This window comes from Manis javanica, chromosome X, assembly GCF_040802235.1.
Source record: "Manis javanica isolate MJ-LG chromosome X, MJ_LKY, whole genome shotgun sequence".
Lineage (NCBI taxonomy): Eukaryota > Metazoa > Chordata > Mammalia > Pholidota > Manidae > Manis > Manis javanica.
Genome location: NC_133174.1, coordinates 39,982,446 through 39,994,936, shown reverse-complemented (window position 1 = coordinate 39,994,936; position 12,491 = coordinate 39,982,446). Strand labels below are relative to the sequence as shown.

The 12,491-nt window shown below is 40.5% G+C and overlaps 1 protein-coding gene across 4 annotated transcripts in view; it reads right to left on the bottom strand.

The window, feature by feature from the left end:
- Window positions 1–209: 209 nt before the first annotated feature.
- The window catches only part of JADE3 (jade family PHD finger 3), a 192,951-nt gene continuing 180,669 nt past the window's right edge, over window positions 210–12,491 (bottom strand). For all 4 annotated transcript variants that reach the window (XM_036996398.2, XM_036996397.2, XM_073227589.1 and 1 more), the window contains 3 exons: window positions 6,752–7,222; window positions 5,240–5,357; window positions 210–3,286 (listed from right to left, as the gene is read on the bottom strand). In XM_036996398.2, coding sequence (XP_036852293.2) covers window positions 2,373–3,286; window positions 5,240–5,357; window positions 6,752–7,222 — 1,503 coding nt within the window. In that variant the 3' untranslated portion in view covers window positions 210–2,372. The remainder of the gene's footprint in view (window positions 3,287–5,239; window positions 5,358–6,751; window positions 7,223–12,491) is intronic.

The following is a 12,491-nucleotide window of genomic DNA, read 5'->3' as shown; positions in this document are numbered from 1 at the left end:
GGTGAAGTCCAAATGCCCAGAGTTCTCTTTGGTCACTGGTTTTGATGTGGATCGTGAATCTTGCTTCTCAATGTTCAATTTCTCCCTCTTCCTTCCTTTCCCTCCACCATCCATTTTGTTTAATAAGTAAGATTTTTTAAATATAAAAGGAGCTAACTTGAGATTTTCTAAAACCCATATTCCAAAATAAAAAAATACCACGCCGACAGTAGTTTGCAATTTTCATAATTTAATGAAAAAGTATTGGTAAAAAGGTAATATTTGAAAAACGATGGAGTTTATCTTAGAAAACTGGACTATTTAAGACAAAATGAAAACAAATTAACAAAGAAGGTGAAGAGGTAATACTTCAAACAACAGCAAAATGTAGCAAATACATTTTGGGGCAATTGAAATTTGCACAACTGAAAGTTCCTTCATTTAGTTAGGAAAATCCTGTAAAAATATTACAACTATATTTCCCTGACTGAAATTATTTTAGTTAATACTCTTCCAATGGCATTACATATGGAATTTGGCTGAAGCACTTTTTCAATTTTTGCTTTTCCTCTCACTCACTTGGAAATGAAAGGCATGAAGGGACACAGGCTACTGTACTAGCCTCTAACAGAAGGAGTTTATCACAGAGCTCCACTATAATGTCATTACTATTAAGGTGTCAATCTCTACTCCAGAAGAACTAAAAAAAAAGCACAGACACCTAGTGCATAAATAGGGAAAATTCTCTTCGTCATTTATATAATTCATAGCCTTTTGCATTTAACAAAAATCAGCACAACTAGCGCACATGCTATGGCATGTTCACATACGTACATGGGCATCAAAGAAACTTTTTGAAGGTGTATCCAAGGGGTGGCAAAATACAGAAGTTTTCAGAAAAGGAAGAAAAGAAAAAAGCAAAGAAACACATTAGCAAGGCTACAAGAGCAAAAGCAGTGGAGGGGAAAACCGCTGAGTTCCCCTTATTGATGGGGAGGAGAGAGGCCGCTGCCCTTGCTGACTGGCGCTACATGCAGCTGGGCTGTGTCACCAGTAAGCAACTTTAAAAATCTAACACAGGCTCTTGTCTGAAAATTCCCACTACACTTGCCCAAACTAGAAGAAAGAGAATATTAATTTAAGGCTAAGAAGAAAAGAGAGCAGAGAATTATAGTCGGCTTCACATTTTTAAAACTAACTTTTCCCCTTCTTTAAATGGGAAGTAGACATGTTTTATCCACTCCCCCCAAATGTAATTATTCTCTTCCTCCCAGAGATTAATCAAGGCTGATAGTTTGAGAACAGGGCATAAGAAACTTCTGAAAAACAGCTCCAGCTTTTTGTTTGGGAAATTGCCTTGGATTCAAAGTTGGTACAAAGCTAAATTATATCCATGTGTTAAACACATGCTTTCAAATTGTTTGACAATAAAAATTAAAGCAGGTAAGAATACTTAACCTCTGTGCATTTTACTATATTTTACTTATACTTCAATAAAAATTTTATAAACATTAAAGCAGGTATACAAAACTGTCAGCCAAACTCATTTAAGTCAAACTCATTTGAAAACAGTAACACAAAAACCCTGACCTGGTACAGATCTCCCAGAAATGGTCTCACTTTGGGAAAGGCTTTGGGATTCTTTATAACTGCCTAAAGTGAGAGAATCAGAGCATTTTCCTTGGAAGTAGTACTTTTGTAGTTTTGTAAACACTAACCACAAGTTAGCCTTTTATGCTTGTTAGTTGGGTTGAGAGAGTTATAAGTGCGTCCCTAACAAGCAAGTCTAGGAACAGGCACTGGACACTTAGAAGCATTAGAAGTATTGACTTGGTAAGTTAAGATACTATGAAAGGAACTCAACCTTGTGCAGAGCCAAGAAAAGAGTAGTGAGTTTGACAATATCTGAGATGTTGGTCCCTGGTTCTTTCCTGAAGAAGATTTCCAAATAACCATGGAGTTAGAAACTTCCTACAGATGAGAGCTCTGGGAGTCACATGCTGTAGCTTCAAAAGATAAGTAGTTTTAGTGTCTGATATTCAATGGTCTCTTGCAAATTTTTTAACAATGCAAGGACTCTTAATACATATGTGCATCAATGTGTTAATAGAACTGGAAAGTTGTCCTAAAGAATTTACCGAGCAAATACTCTGGGTCCAGCTGTTCTCAAGAGCCTCTGGCAAAAAACTTTCGGACAATCTGCAATTCTTTACAATGTGCTTAGGAAAACTAGACTTGAAATGGTTTCCGAAACTGTAATCCAGTTTATTGTGGAAAATTTTATCCTTTTCACTACAATTCCTCCTAACATATGCTAGAATCCTTTTGGTGTATGGGTTTTCCCCAATATATGAGGCAAAGACCAAGACTGAGTTCTTCTTATGAGTTTCTAATTACCTTTGCATTGAACTGTGGGTAAGAGGATGTGTCTTGTTTTTACCATGGCAATCCTGTCTAGAGTCATGGGGAGGATTTTCCCTGTTTGAGCTATCCCTCCTTACCCTGGCTTTCTCTTTATTCCTATCACTTTCTGCTTCTGAATCACTAAGCTCCAAATCTGGGCAATACCCATCATTCTCCTGATATGGAGCTCTCCCTGCAGACCGCCTAACCAGCTGCTTGCCCCAGAGCTGCTCCCTAGGGTTAATATTCTTGGTTGGCTTTGCACAGCACTGCAGGTCTTCTGTGGTTTGCACCCATCTGTTGGTGGCCTCCTTAAAGGACCTGCTGAAGTGTTCCATGGTAGATTTTCTAAAGCTGCCCTGACTGGCCAAGTGGGAGCTAAACATGGATTCCTGCTGGTCACAGAACATCTCGCTTGAGCTGTCTTTTTGGGTGACATCCCCAGACCAGCTGTCTTCTAGACCGTTGGATTTGGGAAACTTGGGATTAGGCGGACTTTTCCCATTCCCAATGGAAGACTGTCCATGTAGGGCAGCCTGAAGGGCCAGAGGCTTTCCCAACGACTGCCCATGATACAACTCCAGAGATGGAGTTTTCCAAGCAGGACTGGGATCCTTGGCTTCACACCTAAAATGGCTGAGACTGGCCAGCAAATGGTTACTCTTGGTCTCTAATGGCTGTCTCAGGTATGATTTCATTTTCACTTCTAGTGACTCCTGAGGCACCTGTGTGTCCCTTACATTGTGAACAAGGGAGCTGCTGTCAGGCGAAAGGGATCCATGATCAGGCTCTGTGGAGCTGCTTCTGTGGTCTTCCAGAGATGATCTGGGCATTTTTAACTTTAAGGTAATTCTTGGTGGCGGGTAAAACAATGAGTTTTCTAGTGAAGTTGTCAAAGGAAGCCCTGAGATAAAAAAGAAAGATTCATTTTAACAACTGATTTAAATAACAGTGTATATGCTTATGGCAGGGTGAGTTCACATACTCTTCCAAATGTCTAACATGTCTCTGATACATATGCATCATGGTATGGCAGCTGGAATGAACTGAACTAGAGGTTGGGGCAGTGGGTGCGGTAAGGTAGAAAACTCAGCAATGCCACTGATGGCTGTGTGACTCCCCACCGCTGCACCTCTGCTCCCCCAGTCTGTAAAACAACCATGAAGACTAGTGCGCTGCCTCCCACATCCCTATCTCTGCCCCTTCCATTTCTGAAAAGAATGTCATTAGCAGTGGTTTAAGAGCAGGGTCTCCCTATGTGTGTGTGTGAGCACGTGTGGCTCCTTGTACGTCACTTATGATGTGCCTTACATAGACATGTCTGATGCTGCCCTCTAACCTCTCCAGAGCTTTCTAAAGCAAGTTGAATACAAACCCTCAGGGATGTAGTGTAGGTTTTGGTGGCTGAAGAGTGCGTGAGTGTGTGTTTTAGGCTGGTATTAGTAGAAGTGGTAGCAGGTGGTTCCTGTGTATTTTATGTCCTTGACTTAACCTAATTTCCTGACTCTGAATGACCATCAATCATGGAGGTGTGGGGCAGGTTCTGCAGTGGCAAGGCCAGCAGGAAGAATTACAACATTCCTGCCAATGGCCTGCTATAGACTTGGTCTGAGGAGTACTAGCAATCAGTTACCTAGTTATGTCATCCTATAGTTGTATTTTGAACAAGTCTTCCTCTCTCTATTATTGTGAGTGCCCTGAAATTTACAAGCACTACCAAACAGTTCCTCCTTGTGTATGGACTTGGCCTTTGTGCATAACCATCTTATTGTATGGAGCCTTACAAAAATGACCTACAGAGGACAACTACTAGGTGTTCCCTCTGGGCAGCATTTGTTCCCTCCGGATCCAGGCTGGATACCACAACCCCTCTCTCTACCAGGGGCTTCCACCTGCTACCAGTGGGACTGCCTCCCACCACTCAGAAGTCACATGCTCTAGGGGCCAATTTCCCTGGCATGCAGGGGCTCCTCCCTGCTGTCCTTTGGTTTTCCTTGTCTTCTGGCTGAGAGGCCCTACTGCCTCTTGCTAACCATTCTGTTGTGACCTGTGATACTCAAAAATAACCCAGAGTCTTTGATACCCACCCAATGCCTTGTTTCTGGGTGTCTCTCTTGCTCTGTGGCTGGCCTTTGGCTGGAGCTGGATTTTGCACATCCTGCCCAGTGACCCTTGGCTGACCAGGCTCTGCCACCAACCTCTCTGTTAAATGAGGCACATGGAGGTCACAAATGTCACCGAGTATGACTGCCATCCTGTCAGCCACGCTCCCTATGCTTAGGGCACTATAATTACGCTCACCCGTTTTTCTCACCAAGTGGACAGTGTACTCTGCAGGCAGTGATTCTATCTTGTTGACTGCTCTATATTCTAGCTTAGTCCTTAGTTCACAGTAGACATTCAACAAGTATTAGTGAATAAGGGAAGAGACAAGAACCCAGATCTCCTGACTTCTGACTAAAGGTTTGTTTTGACAGACTACTGCTAAAGATGAGTAACCTTGGAATTAAATGTTTTCTGGAAACTAGGATTAGATCCTATCCTATTGATTTCTAAATGAATTGATGATTTTAGAAATAATTTCATGTCTCCAACTAATGGCCCCTAATATCTGTCTGGGCCTAGATTATCTGCCCTAGACCTGCAACTCGCCCAAATCCATCCTGGGATTTCTTGCTTCATGAATTGACAGTGAAATGGGTCATGTTATAGCAGGACTGGACTAAAGCAAATCAGATATTTGACAAGAATTTTAAGAGATTTTAAAGTGAAACAACTGACAAGAAATGTAAATTGTTACAACAAGATGTGACCAGAGTCTATATTATTTGTTAGGATGTCTGTAATATAAAGTTACCTGCAGCAATTTCCTGATTAGTAAGCTGGACTTGCAAACTGAAGATCTGTTCCTGTATTTTGTTGTGCGACAGTTTCAGCTTCTCTCTCCTGCTTATCATGTAGCACAGATTTCGGACCTGAAAGCCCAATCCCCAGCACATAGAGATTTTTGTCACATTTCACAAACCTGACCATTCAAATTGTTTAGCTAAAATTAAGACAACTGAAGTCAGGTGGGGAGGTGGCAGTGAGGAGAGAAGACAGAGTGCCAAAGTTGCATAATGAGAGCCACTCCACAGCAATTCCTGCAGCCTGGTCAGTCGGGAGACCATGGTTCCCATACCAACCAGCAGCAGGAGCAAAATATTCCACAACCACCTCCTGAAGCCTACTCTCCCTTCAGTGCCATGGGCTCGATATTTATCTGCATAGCTAGGCTGGGAAGACCAAATGATGATTTAGCATTTCAGCTTCCTCTTGGATCCCTCAGTAAATAATGGCAATGCTTGATCCAGTACAATTGTCTAATGAGTGCTGGAGCAGCAGGATAAAGGTCAGCTGGGAGACTGAAAGTGGCTTTTCCCTTACACTTGCTGCTCGGCCAAGTCTCCACAGCCACAAAGGTAAAACCCTCTTTTTCTTTGTATCCCCCACCTCGACAAATTACTCAACCTCTCTCTGCCCCAGTTTATTCATCACTGACTAGGGATAGGAATAGTACCTTCTTCATAGGCATGTTAGGATCTAAAATACTTACAACAGTGCTACCACATAGTAAGTGCTACATATATGTGAGTTAAATTTTTAAAAGAGAGCCAAATCTATTAGTTTCCTTCTAAATTCTGATAGCAGAGAAAAAGATAAGCCATCTCTATACTTATACTCATAAAATTCTCTTGGGTAAGTACAGGGCCTAACTTATCTTTGAACTCCTTTGGTACCTAATTGGGTAGATACCTGATACACATATCATGAATTAAACTGAATTGTCTGGTTCAGAGGCTCTCAACCAGGTGCAATTTTCTCCTGGGGGTATTTGGTAATCTGGAAACATTTTTGGTTGTCCCAGCTGGGTAGGTCAGGGGAGGTGCTACTGGCATCTGGTAGGGAGAGGCCAGAGATGCTGCTAGATACCTGCCAGTCCAAATGCCAATAGTGCCAAGTTTGACAAACTCTGACCTAGCATTTTCCTGAACAAAATTCATTCTTTCTTCAACCCACAGTCTTGTGTGTCAATAAAATACAGCCAAGCCAGCTTAGGCTCACCAGTGAATAAAAAGTAAGCCAAATGAGAATTTATTTCAGACTTAAGGTTCACAGCACATATGAGTGAGGCCTCTCCAATTCCCTGAATATACCTGCCAAAATTTAAACAGAGCCCAATGCTTGAGGCCACAATGAAATCAGAAGAAAAGCAAGGACATAGAAGCCTGCACTATGCATGGGCTGACCTTAAAAAAACAAACAAATCTGGAAGTGGGGCCTCCATTTCTACACAGACCTAAACACTAGTCACAGAAGGTCACCTTACCCTCTCTAGGTCTTGCCGTAGATGCATAAACATTCTCATGCGAGTGTGAATACTCTCTTCTTTTGGCTGCAGTAGGCCATTTTCTTCATCCTCCTTTGGAGGAAATAATGGCTTATTAAAGTTACTTTTCCGCTTCAGTTTCCAGTAGTTATAGATAAGGTCCACAGTTAGCATGGGCAGGCCCAGCTCTTTGGCCACATCTTCCACACTGACCAGCGAATAGAACTCCTCCTCCAGCTCCTGAAGCTTCTGCGCCCGCAGGCCGGTCTTCTCGCTTTTGGCATGGCTCTGCTCTGAAGCCCTGTATAGGGGGTACTCAGTCTCCCCAGATTTCTGCCCGCTTTGGCTGTGCTTGAGGCAGTATGACTTGAACTTCACTTCATCCCCCTCATCTAGGATGGTCTTCATCTCTAGGTTGTGCTCAAAGGCACAGGTGACGTGGAAGGCAGTGATGCAGCTTTTCACCGAGCACTGCAGGAAGAAAAGATGTGTTAGGGCAGCAGGGCTGGGGTAAAAGGGAAGCCCTGTATCCTGGGCCTAAACTGAGAGCTCATAGGAAGCAAAGGAAAAACAGGGAGAAAGTTGTCCTAAACTGACCATGATAGATGCTTTACAAGTAACCAAGAAAGCTGTTCTTACAGAAAACAGCAAAAAGAGTACAAAAATTTTTTTCAAACTCTCCTTCAAGGTTTCAGCTCAAGTATTAACTTTTCCTGAGAAGTCTTCCTCTTCCTCAACCCCTGCAAAGAGTCATGTTGTACCTTCTCTGTGTCCTCTATATCACCTTATTATATGCTTCCATAATGATACTTTTCACATTGTACCTACAGTATAATAATTGTCAAGTCCCTGGCCATAGCTCTTAAAGGCAGATGCTGTACTATTCATCTTTCTATTGTCATCAACTACTGAACAAATACATGTTCAAGAAGTGCTTCTGAATAAATGAAGGTAAAAACCAAGTCAGTATTATTGCTAGAGCATCTATTGGTTCTAAAGTGGCCACAGGAACTCCGATGTCCAAGTAGCCTAACTTGAAATTGGTCTTACAGAGCTATGCTGTCCAACATGGTAGCCAACTTGCCACAAGTAGTTACTTAAAATAAAATCACATGTGATTAAAAATTCAATTCCTCTGTCACATTAGCTACATTTCAGCTGCATCAGACAGCACAGATTACCATAAATGCAGAAAGTTCTGCTGGGCAGTATGGTTACAGACAATCTGAAATTAAGGTTATACTATCCTGCTGTTCATAGATGGGATACATTGTTAAGTATCACTATTGTACCATGCACTAAAGATTCATAGGTAGCTAGAGCTGAAAGATCCTGACCTATGATTGCTGTACTACTATGGTTCAATTAGTCCCAATTACCATTTGTTATGGTTGCAGTATTTCAGTTTTCCTTCCAAAGATTTAAAATGCATGTGTACATTTATGTGTTTATGCAGAGGAAGGATGGAAAGCAGTGGATAATTTGTTTCTAAAGATAGAGTGAGAATTCCCATGGTTGAAGCCAAGTCTCAAGTCTTTGGGAAGCCTGCATCTGAAAGGCAGACTGCTCAATTTACCTATAGGTTGGGTTTTTGATAATTAAACATAAAGGATAACCTTGGATATGAATAAAGACCCAAGCTTTGGACATCTCTATTGGAAATGTTTGTTATATTACACTGAAATCTGTATCCTTAAACTTCCATGTATTTGAAAACCCTCATGAAAATGAAGATGATGAAGGCCCCAAACTCACTTTTATCTGGTACCTTTTATTATTACCTGGCTAAGAAACAAGCTGCAAAGGGCATCCTTTAGTAAAAGATTAAAAGTATTAGGCATCGTGTTCTTTTGTTGTTTAGTAACTGATAAAAATATGGGAAGAGAAAGCAAAAAGATTTCCCCCTCCCAAGGGGATGAATGTATGACATAAAATACTACTAATGGGAAGCTAAAAGGAGATCATCTCTCTCAGGTCAAATTTATATAATGTAGAGAAATAAATATAAAATACTCAAAATAAAAGACAATACATGAATAAGAATTGGGAACTTAGATAAAAAATGGAATGTCTTCAGGAACTGCCACAAAATCCAACTAGTTTCAAAATACGCTATTTATAGTTGGTGGTCTATATATTTTGGTGGTAAAGGAGAAATGCCAACCAAGTTTTGGTGCCAATGAAATACCTACTTACCTTTTTCCAAAAACATATATTTGGCACATTGTATTAAACAAAATACCTTCATACACAATTATTTCTACTGTTCCACGTAAGGTGTCAGGGGAGGTATTATTATGCCCATTAAAAAAAATCTTAATTGAGACAAAATTTACATATCATAAAACTCTCCAATTTTAAGTATATACTTCAATGGTTTTTAGTTTATTTAGAGTTGTGCAACCATCACCACCACATGATTCCAGTAATTATTATCACCCCAAAGAAGAAACCTCATGCTTATATGCAGTCACTCCCTGTTCCCAACTCCAGCTCCAAGAAACCACTAATCTACTTTATATGTCTCTAGACATACCTATTTTAGACATTTCATGTAAGTGGAATCATACAATATGTGGCCATTTGCATCTGGCTGTTATCATTTAACATGTTTTCAAGGCTTGTTCATATTGTAGCATGTATCAGAATTTCATTCTTTTAAAAATATGACCAAATAATATTCCACTGTATGGATATATCACATTTGTTTATCATTCATCAGTTGATGGACATTTGGGTTGTTTTCACCATTTGACTATTAGGAAATAATGCTCCTATGAACTCTGTGTACAAGTTTTTATATGGACATATATTTTCATTTCTCTCTGGTAATGTGCAAAAAAGAATTAACCGTGCACAAAGAAAGGTTTGAGCCTTTGCCCCAGCTTGTGAGAGGTAACCTCTAAGCCCCTGGAATGTCCTGCCCGATAAGAGTGTCTTTGTTTACCTGGGAGCCTTGGGCCATGTCTATACTAATAATGAGATTTATGGTGGAGGCTTTGGGTCATGTGGATCAGCCTAATCTCTAGAGGGACTGGAGACTAAGGTCAGCCATGCAGATGGTCAGCTATGTCTACGTGTCCAACTCCTAATAAGATTTCTGAACACCAAGGCTTGTGTGAGCTTCCTTGGGTGGCAGTGCCGTGTGTGTATAATTGCACATCACTGCTGAGAGGAATGAGCACTGTCCATGAGACTCCACTAGGAAAGGTTGGCTGGAAGCTCATGCCTGGGCTCTCCTGGACCCTGCCCTGCCTGTCTCTCCCCTTTGCTGAGTTTACTCTGCACCCTTTCACTCTAATAACTATAACCATGAGTACAATGGCTTTTCTGAGTTCTTGGAGTGTTTCTGGTTAATCATGGAACCTGAAGGTGGTCTTGGGGACCTCTCTAACTGAAAGTATATACTTAGAAGTAGAATTGCTGGGTCATATGGTAACTCTATGTCTAACTTTTTGTGAAACTGCCAAACTGCTTTCCATGGTGGCTGCACATTTTATATTCCCACCAGCAATGCATGAGGGTTCCAATTTTTCCACATTCTTGCCAATAATTGTTATTGTCTGTTTTTTGGATTATTACTACCCTAGTGAGTATGAAGTGATACCTCATTTGGCTTATTTACTTTTAAAAGGGGAAAAAGAAATAATTTTCTACATATTCTTCAGAAACTGTAGAAGAGAAATGGGTTTTAAAAATACTTTCATTAGAGGGAAAATGCTACCCTTACACATTCACATTTGTAAGGAGATTTTTCTGTGGAATGAGAAATTTTGAAAAAGAACACCAGGGACTGATTTAGGAATTAAGGTGCTTCTTGCCTCTTTAAAGAAATATTTCATTACCTTCCAACCCCTGAGAGTGTCTTTCTCAAAAGCAGATGACACCAGCCTGGAACACCAAGCATATGCCCTCAGCAGTTCTTGTCCTGCTGCAGGACACTGCCCATTTGGTTGCCCTTAAGCCCCAATAATCTGTGAACAGACATAAGGGTGGTAGGGCAATTTTCTCAAAACTTGGCCACTGAAACAATGTCATAAGTGGTTCAGTTCCAGCCTATGAAACATACTTCAGCCATTGTATACTTAAACTTTAGCATCGACAGTGGCCACCAGCTCTTCTGATCACTCACTCCAAAGGGTCTGTCAGGCCTAAGGGGAGACACTCGGTGTTTTTTCACTATTCCCATGTTTATATCTGGCTTCCCACAATAGATTATAAACTCCTGAAGGCAGGCACCATAAATGTCTTAGAACAGGAACAATTTGTACTGACAAATAAAATTTGGAATATATGGGAAAAATATTCAAGTGCTTCACTCCTGTTGTTGTTTTGGTACCCTTTAATCTCAACATTTATCTCTTTCTCTATCAGTACTACTTTTAACAGTCACTGATTAGGTATTCTTGCATTTCCCCACTTGAGGATTTTCATTCGTTTTTAAAAAGAAGTTTGTTTCTCTCATAGTCAAATTCATATCAGCCTAACAGTAAACTTAGGTGGTTCACTGATTTATCAAGTCGATTTATCTTGACTTGAATATACTTGCAGGTGACTCTAGACATGACCACATTCCTCTAATATCGAAAGGCACACCTACCCCAGTACCAAATATTTGATGATTCTACTCAGTTTGGCTGGATGAAATGCTAGGGCTTTCCATTAGCAAAGTCAGATTGACTCCAGGGAATAATAATATGAACAATACATACAACTATTAGTACCATTAACATTTACTGAGTATTTACTCTCTGTTGGTCACTGTGCTAAGCTCTTTACCACCTTCTTAAGTGGGTATTATTATCATCTCCACTTATAGATGTGGAAACTGGGACACAAATATGGTAGGTAACTTCTCCAAGACTGCCTAACAAGCAAGAGGTGGAACCAGGATTTGAATCCCAGAAGTCTGGCTCCAAAGGCCATATTCTTAATCACTGTTCTTTTTTTCTTCTCAGTGAAGGTCTAAAGTATCAGTATCTAGACTGAAAAGAGCTTGAATACAACATATATAAGGACACTGTAGGAATACTGGAAAGCTGGCAGTTGGAGGAACTGTGTCCAGGGTCTAGGCAAAATCCAGAGCTGTCTGGTGCATCTGATTTGAACTCAGTCTTTAAGATCCATTTCTGGATTATCAGAAGCCTTCATGATCAGGAGAAAGGTTCTAGTGCTGAGCCCACCAATATTAGTTCTATCTTCTAGTCTAGTCTAGATGCTGAGCCCACCAATATTAGTTCTATCTTCACCCAATGAATGTTTCCAAACCAAAAGAAGAGGATAGATGTGGGTATTGACACTGCTGGGAGATAGGAAGAATGAGCACCATTCACAGTTAGTTAAGAAACTTTCATAAACAGTTTATAAAGCAAAATACCCAAAATATGCTACTAATCACAAAGACTCTTAAATAAACCTCCAAAGAACAATGATGCTAATAAAACTTGACCCCTGCTGAATTACTGTATCTGTTCACAATGTTTCTGATTCCCATACAGGGAACAAGATACTAAATTACTAATGGGTTTGGAATTAACTTTACTTAGTGGTGGTTTAAAAGGAAAAAAAAAGTTTTGGTTTGTTTTCCCACAGAGGAATTAGGTTTCAGCTATGGAAAACAAAGACCATTCTATTACTATAAACAGACTGTAGGTAGAGAAAAATATAACCATACTTAAGGTCACCTAAAGTTCACTCGCTCTCTCCTGTGGGGAGGGTCATTAAGGCAGCCTGGCACTCA